This window comes from Chenopodium quinoa, unplaced genomic scaffold (genome assembly GCF_001683475.1).
Source record: "Chenopodium quinoa cultivar QQ74 unplaced genomic scaffold, ASM168347v1, whole genome shotgun sequence".
Taxonomy (NCBI): Eukaryota; Viridiplantae; Streptophyta; class Magnoliopsida; order Caryophyllales; family Amaranthaceae; genus Chenopodium; species Chenopodium quinoa.
In genome coordinates, this window is record NW_018742951.1 from 6,658,451 (window position 1) to 6,673,756 (window position 15,306).

At 35.4% G+C, this 15,306-nt stretch overlaps 1 protein-coding gene across 1 annotated transcript; it reads right to left on the reverse strand.

Annotated features, from left to right (window-relative positions):
- Positions 1-4,078: 4,078 nt before the first annotated feature.
- On the reverse strand, positions 4,079-15,094 carry LOC110728587. Its single transcript, XM_021908226.1, has 5 exons — positions 14,928-15,094; positions 13,957-14,559; positions 13,576-13,838; positions 10,958-11,186; positions 4,079-4,583 (listed from the first exon to the last, which is right to left on the reverse strand). The coding sequence occupies exons 2-4, from the start codon at positions 14,531-14,533 to the stop codon at positions 10,959-10,961; spliced, it is 1,068 nt and encodes a 355-aa protein (XP_021763918.1). The 5' UTR covers positions 14,534-14,559; positions 14,928-15,094; the 3' UTR covers positions 4,079-4,583; position 10,958.
- Positions 15,095-15,306: the final 212 nt, after the last annotated feature.

Sequence of the window (15,306 nt, forward strand, 5' to 3'; positions counted from 1 at the left end):
ATCAACAACAATCGTTGGTTGCTCCAAATCCAAGTCTTTCATTCCTACAAAACACAAATAATGCAATAAAATAGTTACATATCACATATATTATATATAGTAAAGTAGTAAATAAAGTAATATATAAAGTTATAAAGTCACCTTCTTCTTCCATATTTTCTAATTCAAGCAAGCTTTCCTCTATATTAATAGGGACATTAGAACTACACATCCAATCTTGGCCACAAACAAGACCTTCTACCATATATTTTTGTGCTCAAAGAAGTGCGAAAGGAATCTAGAACACGTCCTCCCGTGCTAAAAGCGGACTTCGAAGCAACGGAAGAAACCGGAATAGCAAGAATATCACGAGTCATAGTCATAAGTATTGGATATGTTTTTCCTTGTGCACTCTACCATGCCAAAATATCAAAATCCTCATCACTAGGCTCTAGTTTATCCCCTAAATACTTTTCTTATTCGATCATTCCTTTGGAAGATGAATCATTCCCAATCTCCCTTACAAAACTATCCCTCAATCGAGATACATTGTTTGGACCCTTTTTTTGTTCTTTCCCACCCTTTTCACTTTGACAAGTAGAGGCAATATTTGTAGAAGATGACCCCACTTTTTGTGCATAACAATCATATAATGATTTTTATGTATCTTGAATACGTTGACACAAATTATAGGAATTGCTAACATCATAAGAATTACGCACAATATGCTCCGTATGCCTCAACTTATTCCTTGGATCAAGAATCAATGCAATAAACATCAAGATATTAATATTATGAACATTTGCCCAATACTTGTCAAATTTCAATTTCATTTGTTTTTCCATATTCCTAATATCATCATTCGGATCACTAGCATAGTCATAAATGGTGTACCCAATATCATAAATCTCTTCTACAAAAGTATTTCCCGTCACATAACGAGATCCTGACAATTTCAAAGTAGCATTATAAAAAATTTCAAGAAAAGGCAAGAAACTTTGAATTTTATTCCAATCCTCATCATTGGGAGCACCCTCCACCGGTTGCTTCATAAGCTCTTTAGTGTAAGGAGAGAACTTTGTTTTCATATTCTTAAAGGCTTTCCTAAACACTAAAGCAGTCTTAAGCATCAAATAGGTGGAATTCCATCTTGTTTCAATATCTAAATAAACAAGACCTTTACAAGTGATGTTCTCTTCTTCAACACAAGACTTGAACTTTTGAAGCCTAGAAGGAGAAGACCTCACATATTTCACGCCAGCTCGGACTTTTAAAACAGAAACATTCACATCTTTCAAGCAATCTTTAACAACCAAATTCAAAATATGTGCGGCACATCTCATATGCAAAAACTGAGAATTCAACACACACCCATCCCAAAGATTAAAGATTTTTTTCAAGTATTTTATAGCTAAATAATTTGAACTAGCATTGTCTACTGTTACAGTCATAACCCTCTTCAAATTCCATTCTAACAAACATTTTTCAACAGATTTACCAATAAGCTCCCCAGAATGACCGGCAACAGGACAAAAGTTAATGATTCTTTTATGCAATTTCCAATCATCATCAATGAAATGAGCAGTAAGACACATATATGACAAGTTTTGACCCCGAAGTCCATGTATATGTAGTAAGACATACTCTAGAAGACAAATTGTTGAAAAAATTCTTTAACTTTTTCCTTTGCTCAATAAAAAGACCATAACAATCCCTTGTAATGGTAGCACGCGAGGGAGGAACAAATTCAGGAATAGCAACTTTACAAAACTGACGAAAATCTTCACGTTCAACAAAAGCAAAAGGCAACTCATCTACAATTAACATCTTAGTAAGTGCTTTTCTAATCTCATCATGATTAAATCTCCACAATTTAGGAACATTAACAGTTTGAACACTCCCATCAGTATTAATCTTTGTCCTAGACTCAAAATCTAAGATAGTTTGAGATTTATCTTTGTAAAACAGAGATTTTTTACACCTATCAATGTGTTGATTCATGCCATTAGTTCCATTCTTTGGATCACAACCAATTATTGTCCCACAATAAAGACATTTAGCATGGTTTGGGTCAGTTTGTATTACTTTAAAATGTTCCCAAGCATTAGAGGTTTTTTTTCTTTTACCTCCTTTTTCATCTTTTTTCTTCCCTGCCCTTTTCTTCTTAGGCCATGTCTTTGGGGCCTTCTCCAAAACCTCTGCCTCATCAAAATCTTGTGCTTCAACTGGTTGACTTGAATTTGTCTCCATCAAGTCATCGGAATCATCCTCAAATGTTGACATTTTCTGGTTAAAAAAAGAAAACAGTATAATAAAGTATTAAGTAATCATATATTCATATGATATAAATTATTATAAAGCAAAAACAGAATAAAAATTTAATTGAACTGCCTATTCTTGGAATAACTTCAACCTTCTACCCTTCATCTCCGCTGCTTTATTTGAATCCTATAAACTTAATTTTATTACAATGATGATTTGGACATCAGTGACAAGTTTTATTTTCTCTTATGCGGTCATAGGCCAAGAAAAGAACTCATAATTTATCAACTCCAACCAAGAAATACCCTAGTGACTACAAGACCAGCAAAGAATTTAAATCTGCCCCACATGATTTTGGCAATACCCATAAGAGATTAAAACAAAACAGAACCCTAAAACAGGAAAAAAAAAAAAGAAAACATAATAAAAAAAATGACAATAGAATAAAAAAGAACATAATAAAAATCGAAAACAGATAAATTATATAAACAAATAAAAATCGAAAATAGAAGTGAAAAAAAAAAAATCAAACAAAAATAGTATACTATAATGAACAGAAATTACAATAAACTAACCTGAGGTGGTGAGAAGATTGAGTGAACCGATGAAAATGAGCAGGACCACGAAACGATTTAGAAGCAATTGATGTTAAAGAAAATAATTAGATTAAAATTAACTAAACTAAATACCATAAAAAAAATTCAAAAATACCAAAAAAATAGTACAAATTAAACTAACCTGATGAAGTTTGAGGATAGATCCACAAAGCTGCTTCAATGGAGGAACGAATTGGGATGACTAATGAGGCGCAAGAGAGAGAAGAAGAAGAAGAAGAAGAAGAAGAAGAAGAAGAAGAAGAAGAAGAAGAAGAAGAAGAAGAAGAAGAAGAAGAAGAAGAAGAAGAAGAAGAAGAAGAAGAAGAAGAAGAAGAAGAAGAAGAAGAAGTGTTTTCTGTTGGAGTGTTGGCTGCGATTTTTTGCAGTGAAACCCTAGATCTAACTATCTAAGAAAGTAAGTTGTATTGTCTTAGTGAGTTATTGGGCAAAACCGGGTAGTTCAGTAAGTTTGTTTTTTTTTTTTTTTTTTTTTTTTTTACCCGGTATTCGGGTACCCGAAGGTAGCATAGTTTGTCCCATGTCCCGGCCCACGAAAATGCTTTTTTGGCGGGACGGGTACCCGACCCATAAAAAACAGAAAAATTTATCAATTTCCCGTCAGGTTTTTTGCGGGTCGTCGGGTTATCGGGACGGGACAACCGGGTCGGGTTTTTTTTAACACCCCTAGGCACACCCCATCCCACGACACGGCACGGCCCACGTGCCTGGCGTGCCGTGCCGGGCAGCGAGCCGCCCCGAATTTATATATTTATTTATTTTTATTTTTTTTAATTGATATACTTCCTCCGTTTTTTATTTATTGCATCATAGGGGTTTTGGAGGCAAAATTTGGTAGTGGTAAAAAGTAAGAGAGGAAAACGTAAAAATACAAAATTGTCCATGTAGTGTAAAGATAAAATAAAAAGTAAGTGTGAAAAAGTAAGGGTATGTTGGGTATTTGCAGTGCGAACAGAGATATTTTGTCCTAAAATGGAAATGATGCAATATTTGTGGAACTTCCCTAAAAGGCAAGTGATGCAATATTAAAAAAAAACAGAGGAAGTATGTTTTTTTAACAACCTTTTAAAATGAGTATATTTAAATAATTTTATTAATTGATAAATAACTTATTTACAAGTGCGATAACACAAAATTTAATGAATAACTTATTTAATTTTATTATACGCCGGTACGATAAATCGATAATACATTAATTTATAATGATAAAAGTCGTATAATAATTTATGAATAACTTAACTTTATAACTTATTCTATTATACGGGGTTCAATAATACAAAAATTAGCTATAATTAATAGTCTGTAATGATCTAATTATTCTTCTTGTTCTTCTTCGTCTTCGTCTTCTTCTTCTTCTTGTTCAACTTCAACGGCCAATTGAATTGATTGAGAGCTAGTAGAACCCTACGTTCCTTCATCGTCGTCGTTTTGTGCATAAGTACGCTTTTGGCAGCGAATTTCGGCATCCAACCAATCCTTGAAACAAACACACATTTCAAGTGTTTCGGGTTTTAGTCTTGTTCTTATATCGTCTAAAATCCTTCCTGACGCATTAAAAGCTCTTTCGAAAGCAACAAAGGAGACTTGGATAGCAAAAACATCACGAGCCATTGTCGTCCATATTGGATGTTTCGTGCTTTGTGTTTTCCACCAATCAAGGATCTCGAGGTCGTACTTCTCTTCGTCATCCATGTCTTCCATGAAGTCGAAACTTAAGTACATTTGTAACTCCGAATAGACCAATTAAACATGATTATAAGCACAAAGATTATAAACAGTTGTGCAAGCAAACATGCATTGCTAAAAAAAAAATAAGCACAAAGATTATAAACAGAAGAAAAACAATGTGCCATACTATATAATAATTGTAAAAACAACATATATTTTTCACAATTAGACCAATCATCTAGTAAAGCAAATTGTGGAAATTTTTTATTATAAAAAATTGTTAATGGACCCTTGTACTCGATTACCCTACTCAGGAGTTCCACCTAGTTGCACAATCCGTTAGTATTTTAATAGCCTTTATTCTTTGTTGCCTGCAAAAAGCTTTCCATTCCTAAAATCTCATGTTGGAGCTGTTAATAGACATAATAACATTCCTAATTTTGTGATAAAATGGACCAATTGCTTGTGTTCCATCCTTCACACACAAGTTAAGAGCATGACAAATGCATCTAATATGAAGTGCATCTCCATCTAATATTACATTAGTCAATTGTAGTTTAACTAAATTTGGACAAAATGTCATAGAAGTTGCATTATCAAAAGTCATAACATGATTTTGGGCCTAAGATTATATGCATCGATAGTTTGCATTAAATGATGAACAATATTAAGACCGGTGTGGGGGTATTCAAACATTTTAAAATGGATAATGCGTTTTTGTAATAACCAATCAATATCCAACCAATGACAAGTGACATACAAATAGTGATATCCGTAACCACTATCCCATGCATCAGCAGTTAAAGAAACTCTACAAGTAAGATTACTTAATTCATCATATAACTTTAATTTGTACTTTAGAAAAGATTTCATGGTAGCCGAACGGACAGTTTTTCTAGAGATTTTTTTGTTTTGGGGTTGTAGTTCTCGGTTAATGTAATTGTTAAAGAGATCATTTTTCGGCAAAAAGAAAAGGTTGTTCGGCATGTACTAACATTCCCCCAATTTCATCTCTATCTCTCATAATTGTCCGTGAACCATGTGGATGGAATTAAGAAATTTTGGGTTGAGTTGGATCACTAGATGGACCACCACATTTTTTTATATGTCTACCAAAGTGTCCCGTCCCTCCCATGATTTCGGCCGAGTAAATTTTGTAACATGTCTTACACTTGGCTTTGGTTCCATCTCTACTTAATTGAAAATATCCCCAAACATTACTCTTTTGATTGATATTGACAAGTTCCTCTTCGGTACACCATTCTAATGTGTTTGGAATTTGGGTGGATTGTTCACTCGACCCGGCGGCATGTGTTTGGCTACCTTGACCAGTAGGATAAGAAAATTCATGTTGTGAGCCGAATAAATGGGGTGAAAATTGGTTTGGTTGAAATCTCGAACTAGACATAGTCCAGGGAGACATATTGTCAAATTGTTCGAATCCTCCCATGATTTGGGGATGGAAGAAGCGGGTGGAATTGTTCGGATTAGGAATGTTAGGGGGGCATTGAAGTGTTGGAATTTGGTGATTCCCTACTAGTACTAGTACATTTTGACTTGGCTTTCCTTGATGAGGAAGAATGGTTTGGGTTTGATGCCATGATTATTAATAATAACAATAATAATATCAACAATAATAATAATACAAAAAATAATAGCAATAATAAATAATAATAATACAAATAATAATAACAATAATAATAGTGACAAGAACAATAATAATAATAAATTAAAATAACGTTGAGTTAAATCTTACAACGATGCTTTGATTGCTTTCTGCTAATTAATTTCCCAAACTTATATTTTTTTTTTTTAATTTTTATAATTGAGAGAATTAGAGAATTAAAGATTATATGAGATTTTTTTTTTTTTTTTTGAGAAGTAAAGATTAAAAGAGAGTAGGAATTAGAGAAAAAGAGAATTAAAGAATAAGAGATTTGAAAATAGATGAGTTGATGAATTGTGGAAAAAAATGGAGGAAGAAATGAAGTATTTATAGGAATTAGGAAGCTGAAAGTAGGCGTTAATATAGCCGTTTATGATTGTTGGAAGAAAGTAGCCGTTTATGACCGTTGGGTCGTGTCTGGTGTCGCGTGCTATGCTCGCAGGCCAAATGACTGTGTCTGGGACCGTGCCATGCCGTGCTCGGGCCGATTTCCGAAAATTTTGTTCACGGCACGACCCACTGCTAGGCACCGTGTCGTGTCGTGCCTATGGCGGGTTCATGTCGGGCCGTGCCACCACCGTGTCGTGCTCGTGCTCGTGCCGCCCGCGGGCCGGTACGACCTATGCCCACCTCTACTCAGGGTGCACGCTCACCTCCCTTGAGCCTAACGTTCGTGAACATTTCGGCGAGTAGGCTCTTGCCACGCGGAGGTGGTGTTGCTGCTTTTGTAGCTTTGAGAGTTTTGGGTCTCGGAATTTTCAAAGAACTGAGGGTTCTTTTTCCTCTCCCGCTTAGTCCTCCAAGGGTCCTCCCATTTATCCCCAAGCTCCTTGAAGGATGGAGCTCGTCCACCTTCCTCTTGGTCGGTCCTCCTTCTCAGGTTTCTCGGCTAAAGAGGTGAGTGGTCACAGGATGGTGGAAAGTTGTCTCCTTGGGCCTTCATGAGTAGGGGTGTCCGTTCGATTTTCGGTTTGGATTTAGTCCAAATCCGATCCAATCCGAAATATAATTCGGTTTTCAATTTTCCAATCCGATCCGATCCGAATTTCTCTCTTGATCCAATCCGATCCAATCCGAATTAAAACGGTTATTTGGATCCAATCCGAAAATCCGAATTATAATACATTATTTTTTTAGCGCCTAATACAATTATAAAAATAAAGGTTTACTATAAATAAAAGTCTTCAAAATCATGATTAAAATACAGTTAAACGTTAAGTCATTAATTAATTAATACAAAGTCTCTCTAATTTATTTTATGTAGTATTATGTATTTGAGCTAAACTTCAAAATATACAAAATATACAAGCTTAATTTTACAATTCAGTTTTTGGTTTGGATTGGATCCAATTAGGGTCAATCCGATCCAATCCGAAAATCCGAATTTCCAAAAAATCTCAATCCGATCCGATCCGATTTAAAGTTCGGATCCGATCCGAATTGATAATTCGGTTTGGATTGGATTGGATTTCGGTTTTTATCCGAATTATGGACACCCCTATTCATGAGATCCATGAAGACCGCAACGACTCGTGCCACTTCTTCGTAGTGGGCCCCATTTGAGGGGTTGTTCTCGGCTGAGACTGTGAATGGAAACTTCGAGGAGGACACTCGACCGATATGAGCTGGTCGGCTGGCGAGTATGATGGTATGATGACCTCTCTAGTGCTGCCCTTTCCGAGGATGAGCGAGCTTTCGAAGAAGAAAAAGAAGAAGAAGGCTCCGGTGATGGTTGAACAAGTGGATTCCTCTTCACCTAAATTGGACCTTTCCTCGAAGAGGAAGGGTCGTTCTTTTTAGTACTCTTAGCACTCTTACCACTCTTAGTCATTTTTTGCTAAAATTGGTTGATTTTTGGCTTACTTTTAAATGTTCTTCCCACAGACGGCGCCAAATTGTTTCGGGTAAAAACAATAGGAACTTCGGAAGGTCTTTTTCTGAGGGCTAAAGACTAATCCCGGTCCAAGTGATGGTTGGGTCGAGGATTTCCTGCACAGCAAACACAAGTAAACTGGCCTCGGGGGTTGTGCCAATGAAGGCCCCTCCGATGCCGAAGGCAATACAATGTAGAGAGAGAAAGCTATGCAAGAGTATCAATTGCTTGAGCTTGAATTGAATGTATGTAGAGAGAGAGGATTGTAGGCTTTTATACCTTTGTTCAATGGATAAATGGACCTTAAATCAAGTGGGTTTGCCACGTTGACTAGGCCTTGACTGACTTTGCAATCATTTGGAGAGTTGAACCTTGCTTTGGGTTTTGCTATTAAATCATTTATGGACCGGCCCGATTGAAGTAAATTGGACCCAAACACAAAGTATAATTATATAGGGTAGAAGCATACCGTACCCCTTAGGAACCACTCGCCTTTACAGCCATACACTCAAATGATAAAACTTGGAACTCAAATCAAACCCTCAATCCTAAGCTTTTATACCGCTTTCCCTCTGAATGCAATGTTGTAAGTTTACTTTTTCTATTGAGATTACCAATATCAAAAAGAAAGAAAAAAAAAAGTAAAACAGCAAATGATAGCAAAGTTTTTCTTCATATATCAATACAAAACTTGCTGAAACTTCTACAGCACATTCATCTCAAATACCACTTCAACATGGGACAATCCTTAATGGAAAGCAAAAGGAAATAATAAATAAAATAAAATGCTCTGAAAGTCATACACAACCCCAACCCTACCAAAACACCCAGTATTAATGTATTATAGTAGCAAAGAATGTGGAAAGGTTAAGATACTTGTTTTTCCATTAGTTTCTGAGTATTGTTCTCGCAGGTTTCATTTGACATAATGGCATGTAGCCAAGAAAACCCTTGTCCATGGTTTGAATATACAGTTTTGGTAGTGACAACATAGACAGTCTTTGATTTAAATGTCATAAAGGATATCATAACAGTGGAAAGCTATTAGAATAGTTAGAGTAGACTATTAGAGATTTAAAGCTATTATTGAGAGACATGTAGAATCTTTCAAATTACTCTAAATAGGAAGTAGTTTTGGGACTTTGCTTGGTTAGCAAGTAAATTTTGAGTGCAACAGGAGATGTGACATTCAATGTGGGGTTGAGGGGTGACTTGGGGTTAGAACTTTTAAAGAGGCTCACGTTTTTTAAAAACAACGCATTAAACAGACGATATTGGTTTGGTCAATTGAAATCCTTTACAATATGGCCCAACCAAAAGTCCGAAACGGTATGACCTTAATTGTGCACCATGACCCTATCCATAAATATTTTATGTCCTTGTCTTGCGACTGGTAAAATCAACACACAAGACTTAGGCAGCTTAGTTCAGCACGCCCTCTCACATATGCTGCAATATTTTCAAATGTAATCAAGTATATTGATATATTAATTGTCAAGCAAGCAATAACCCATAACTGAATACGTTCCCCTAAACTGTAAAGTACAATAAATAACCTACATGGGTAGCAATTGACTCTAGAGATATTTTCTCCCAACACTATGCTACTTATCACATTCATATCTAATTCCATCCTATTACTGAATTTACCCCACACAAGCTTGTACCATTGTTTTTTCAACAACAAATTGGAGAGGAAAGATGGAAAAAAGAAATTATGGTACACACAAATCTAAATACTACTCCCACCTTCCCTTTTTATAGTGCATGTTTTCCTTTTTAGGCGCCCCAAAATGATGTTCCCATTTCATCTCTTACCATTTATAGATGCCGTGAAATGACCAAAATAACCTTATCTTTTTTTTGTCTTTATTACTTAAGTACCCAAACTACCCTCATTTCTTTCTCAAACTTTGTGCCCTCACCCATGTGCATGTACTTTATTCTTGTACACATAATTATTATTAGTGGTCAGTCAATTTTTTAGTACTTTTCTTTCTTTTTGATGTACTTTTTGTACTTTCTTCTCCATTTTCTTAATTTCCGTGTTTTTTTTTTTTTTACAAAAGAGCACTATAATAAGGGACAAAGGGAGTAGGATTAAAAAAAAAAACAGCAAAGTGGTATGAACTAGCATATCTAGAAATAATAATGGCCGAATTAATAGATGATGATGATAATTGTGATTGATAATCTGGAAATCAAAACAACATCAATCAGACAATTGATTGATAAGTGTTCAAGTGGCTTGTTTCATTTTTAAAAGCTAAAACTAAACTAAGATAATAACTTAATATTTTGGATGCTCTCTTCTTCCCCTACTCCCCTTAGATATAACTTTTCTAATTCTCTATTTCCTACACTACCCTTCCAGTAAGGCTAAAGTTCAAAACACAAACATTTCCTATAATTGCTTAAGCTCAATTTAGATTCAAAGGCTTCCTATTTGCTTTATACCACAAGGTCAATATTACAAAGAAATATCATTATAAATTTATTTTAAATGCTCCCTTGCATATATAAATCAAGAGTTCTACGAAACTTAATTAACTGCGGAGTACAATGTTTATCCTGTGATTTATTTAAAAACGCTTGATCAAGCTCTCAAACGGTAATTCTTATAAGACGTAACAGTTTTGTCAAACTTTCTAAACATCTACTACACGATACGAAGAAACAAGTAAATCAAAAAAGTAAGATCATTGAACTCAAGCCCGTAATATAAGAAGCCAAATAGATCATTTTTTAGTACATCATTAAGTTAATTGTTCAAAACAAAAGTAGAGCATGAAATCGAACTAATTAGACATGCAATACATTTAAGTTCAGTTCTTCATCCTAAAAACAAAGCGAGGTAAATCCATGAAAAATAATTTTTAATGAACATGACCTTACCTCAACACGGTAAAGGCATGGTCTTTCTAGAAGAAGCAAGAACCCACTCGATGCATTGGTAAGGCTGGCCACAATAACTTTTCCCGACATTCCTAATGATTGCAGCGTAGAATTTTGTCTCAACCCCACCCTCTGATGCTACCAGTAGAACATGGTAAAGGATAACATTCTTGGATATCGACTCCTCCCAAGCTCCTCCAACGACCCTCGCAAATCGAAGGCGTACTCGCTAGAATCACCATTAATTTTTTTATTATTAAAACTCAACTGTCCCAATCAATATATGACATAGAAACAAAGTAGAAGTCGAGCTAGTATGAAACAAGCACGCAAAAGTTTATGTATTTGCCAATTTACACAAAATCTTTACAAGATATTAGTCATCTTACGGGCTACACAATCTAAAGTCTAGCGAAATACTCCCTTGTCCCTAAATAGTTGCCCCAATTTCCTTTTTTGTCCGTCCCTTTAATTTTGCCTCATTCTATTTTTGGACATATGGGTCCACATTTCTACTCTCACAACTACCCCATTAATCCCACCACTTTTCTCTCTCATCACTTTTTTCCAACTAAAACTTAATAAAGTAACGTTACACTATGGGGCAAAATATAAGGGACGGAGGGAGTATCATAAATAACGCAAAAACAACTTACATATGACATGACCCCCATCACCATGAAGCACAAATGTGGCAAAATGAAACCCTAATTTTAACCTACAATTTAGCCCTTTAACTTTCAAGTGTAGTAAAATACTACGTTGCACGGGGAGGGCAGTGATTACATTAAATTGTTTCAAATTACTGATTTATTTTATTTATATCGTAAAATTCTTATTTATTTTGTTATATGTCTATATAATTGTCTTTTTTATAGCTAATTTAGTGAATTATTTTAGAATTTATATGTGCAAGATAGCAAGTAGTAAGATGTAATAAATAATTTGAACTGCAAGTTCAATGGAGTGTTTAACAATATATAAAGAGGCAATAGAGGCTTTGTTGCGCCTCATCGGGGCATACTAAAGAAAAATGAAAAAATATCTGATAAATGTTGGTGAAAAAAACAGATGTGCCTTAGAGTGTGCTTTGGTGCGCCTCATTAAATGCGCCTTGCCTAGAGCCTAAGAGCTTGTTTACTTCAGCTTATTTTCAATTCACTTCAGTTCCTAACCTAATTTCCTTCTCTCATAAACAATTCGTTTCAATTCAGTTTCATTAAAGTAAACAGACCCTAAAAGGCGCCTAATTCAAACTCTAGTGTTTAATCTCATAACCCCACCAAAAATACCACCTCACCTATACACACCACTTACTAATTTCATACCCCATCCCAATCCACTAGCAATAAGGGGTTTGTTTTTTAAACCTAAAAAAAACCCACTGCAAACCCTTCACAACTCCTTAGTGTGAGTTAATAGCTCGTTTGACAAATAGCTATACTCCTGTTTCTAGCCCACGCATTGAATCTAAGGTATTCATTTTTTTTAATTAATTTTTCTTTTTTCTATTTTTGAGCTTTTTTGTTAAGAATTGATAAGTTTTTTTTAATAAAAATTAACACTTATTTACGTTTGAATCTTTATAGAGATATTATAGTAATGATAGGTTTCGTGAGGATCCTTCTAGAGTTGCTCCCCATAGAGATGCCTAAAACTTTCATGAAAGACTGAAGTGTGTTCTTGAAATGAGGATGATCAAGATAAAGCCTACGAAGAGTATGCACAATTCTCACTCACGATGGGTCCATTTGAAGACCCAACTTTTCTTTATTTAAAGAGAAACTGTGCAGACCGTACCCTAAAAGTTGGTGGGCTAACTTTGGTGGCAACAATCCTTAGTGTTTATCCACAAAAACCTTTCAACCAATATAAGGATGAGAAGACCAAAATGTGGAATGTTCGTGGTGATGCTTTTGATTCAATGGGAAGAGCAACCGTTACACAATTACTTTCCCATTTTTCCATTAAATGTTGTAAACACAAACCCATTTTATTTACCCAAAACACTGAAACCTCTACTAAGTCAATTGTCAAACACATGAGTTATGTTCAATACTTCAGTTTAACTTATTTAAGCACTCTAATGCTTATTTTAAAAAATTCAGATTAAGAATAAAAAAACAACTACAATAAGTTCAAATAACATCAGATCGAAACAATTTAGATGTTGTCATTAGACGAACTAAACCTAGCTTCAAGATGTTATTCATCTTTCACAGTTTGATCACTCCCACGAACTAATTTTTCTCAAATCTACTCCATGAAAAATTGAAATGGCGAAAAACAAAAAGTGAGATGAAATAGCAAATCAACGTACTTACAACGTCCAATTTTACTCTTGCTCACCAAATCACTTTTCTTCTCACATCGTTCAAGCATCTAACCATGGTATAATTGTTTCATATAAAATGGCAAATTCCTCTAAATGCACCTACAAATATCTTGTTCTAGTGATCTTGTAATTAACCAAATGCTTTGTAGTTACTGTTCATAATGTCTATGGCAAATCTTCAGAACAGAAAAATTGGAACTTGACTTGAGGATAGTGGGGTGGGTGCTATTAATTAATCAATGCAGAATATAGAAGCTAAAGTAGGAAGATAGACAAAGAAGACCTGATTTCCAATATTATTCTGCTCCTGAACAGCAAATTTCGCAAGTATGGCAGCATCATCGTTGACAAGCCTAATAACCTTGCCACGAGTCAAAGAGTTCCGTTTGATGATGTCTTTGTTAAGACCCAACCGTTTGTCCATTATAGGACAATTCTTGAGATTGGCAAAGAGGAGGGCCTCACAGTCAGTTTTAGACACATCCTTGAGGTCCCTTCTCCTTTTAGCCTCCTTTTTATCTTTGCAATTCACCTTCATAAACGGGACTGCCACATATAACCAGATTAAGAAAAAAAAAAAAGGGTTTAATTTCAAAATCCAAAATCTGGATGGTGACGATTAAGTTTGTTTTAATTTATGAAAAAGAAAAGAAAGTATTTTGACCTGGTTTGGGAGCGTAAAAGTTGCAGATCTCATTCAAGGGGATGGAACATGAGGCTTGGACTTTGATGCGCGCACCATGAGCAAGTGGGTCACGAGCTTCGACCAACATATTGCTGTACAGGGGATGGGGCTCAGGCAGCACATGAGCCACCCTCCGTAATTCAAGGTTCCTGTGATTGTGCTGGTTGTACATATGAATTACGCGACGAGCCATACGAACTACATCAACATCCTCCGCATTCAACTCCTCAAGATTCAACTTCACATCATCCTTACCCCTTCTAACACCCCGGCTCAACCTCCTGAAATCGTTCAACAAACCCTTCAACACATGGAGATCATTGCTCATTATGCGATCAACCACTTTAGGAGGAAAAATTGGGTTGTTCGAATTATCAAATTCCATCTCTGAGTGAATTTTATCCCGCAGTGATTGACGTTTCTTCGCATCGATCATGTCTGGAGTCATCACCAAGGGAAGACGGACATACGAGTAGGGAATGGGTTGTTTGGCTGTGCTGAAATTTATTCTAGACGCTAGCAGCCGCTTCGTTGCTTTCCGACCCAAATTAAGCATTGTCGTTTCAGAGTGCCAAAAAAGCCCTAAGTGCCAAGAGCAAGAAATAATGTATAATTACAGTAAAACCCAGAAAGTGAAACGAAATTATCAGCAGCTCAGTAAGATGAGGCAATTACAAACCCTATCCAACAAGAAAACAAAAGATTCTAACTTTGGCTTTCCATGTATAATATCAAAGAATAAAAATCCTAGCTTTGGATTTCTACCGTGTAAATGTGAATAATTTAATAAGTTAATTTAAAAATCAACGCAATTAAAAATAAATCTAATCGAATGAAGTATAATAATAATTTGGCCTTTTGAATATAAAATAATAGAAATGCAGCACATAGAAAATTGGAGCAATTAAAAAATCCTAATGATGGAAAATAAAGGGGAAAAAAGCATTTACCTTTGAACAATGAGTGAAGATGGAGCCGTCAAATTTACTCAGCAGCGGCAAGAAGGCCAAGACAGAGATAAAACCAAAAGGGCAGAAAAGCAAAGCAGGAATTTTTCTACAATAGTTCTGATTTTAGTGGGTGAAATTGTGAAAAGTGGAGGGGGATCACAAGTATAAAGGAAGAAAGGAAGGTAGTGGATTAATAATCACAAGAGTTTTGTCACATGTGCCCCTAGGGTTTTTCAAATTCTAACGTGAGCCCTTCGATTTTTAAAAATTACTCATATGTTTCTTTAACATTTTTTTTTAAACCAGTCGTGGAGAGGTTAACACTAGTCGAAAATCGGATCAGAACCGGTTGGATCACCAAACCAAACTTCGAGATTTT

Excerpts from the sequence above, each read along its gene's own strand:
- LOC110728587 (XM_021908226.1), bottom strand. The coding sequence starts at position 14,533 with ATGCTTAATTTGGGTCGGAAAGCAACGAAGCGGCTGCTAGCGTCTAGA. Across the intron at positions 13,839-13,956 it reads CTTTTACGCTCCCAAACCAG|TCCCGTTTATGAAGGTGAAT; the intron begins GTCAAAATACTT and ends TATATGTGGCAG. Across the intron at positions 11,187-13,575 it reads AGAATAATATTGGAAATCAG|CGAGTACGCCTTCGATTTGC; the intron begins GTCTTCTTTGTC and ends TGGTGATTCTAG.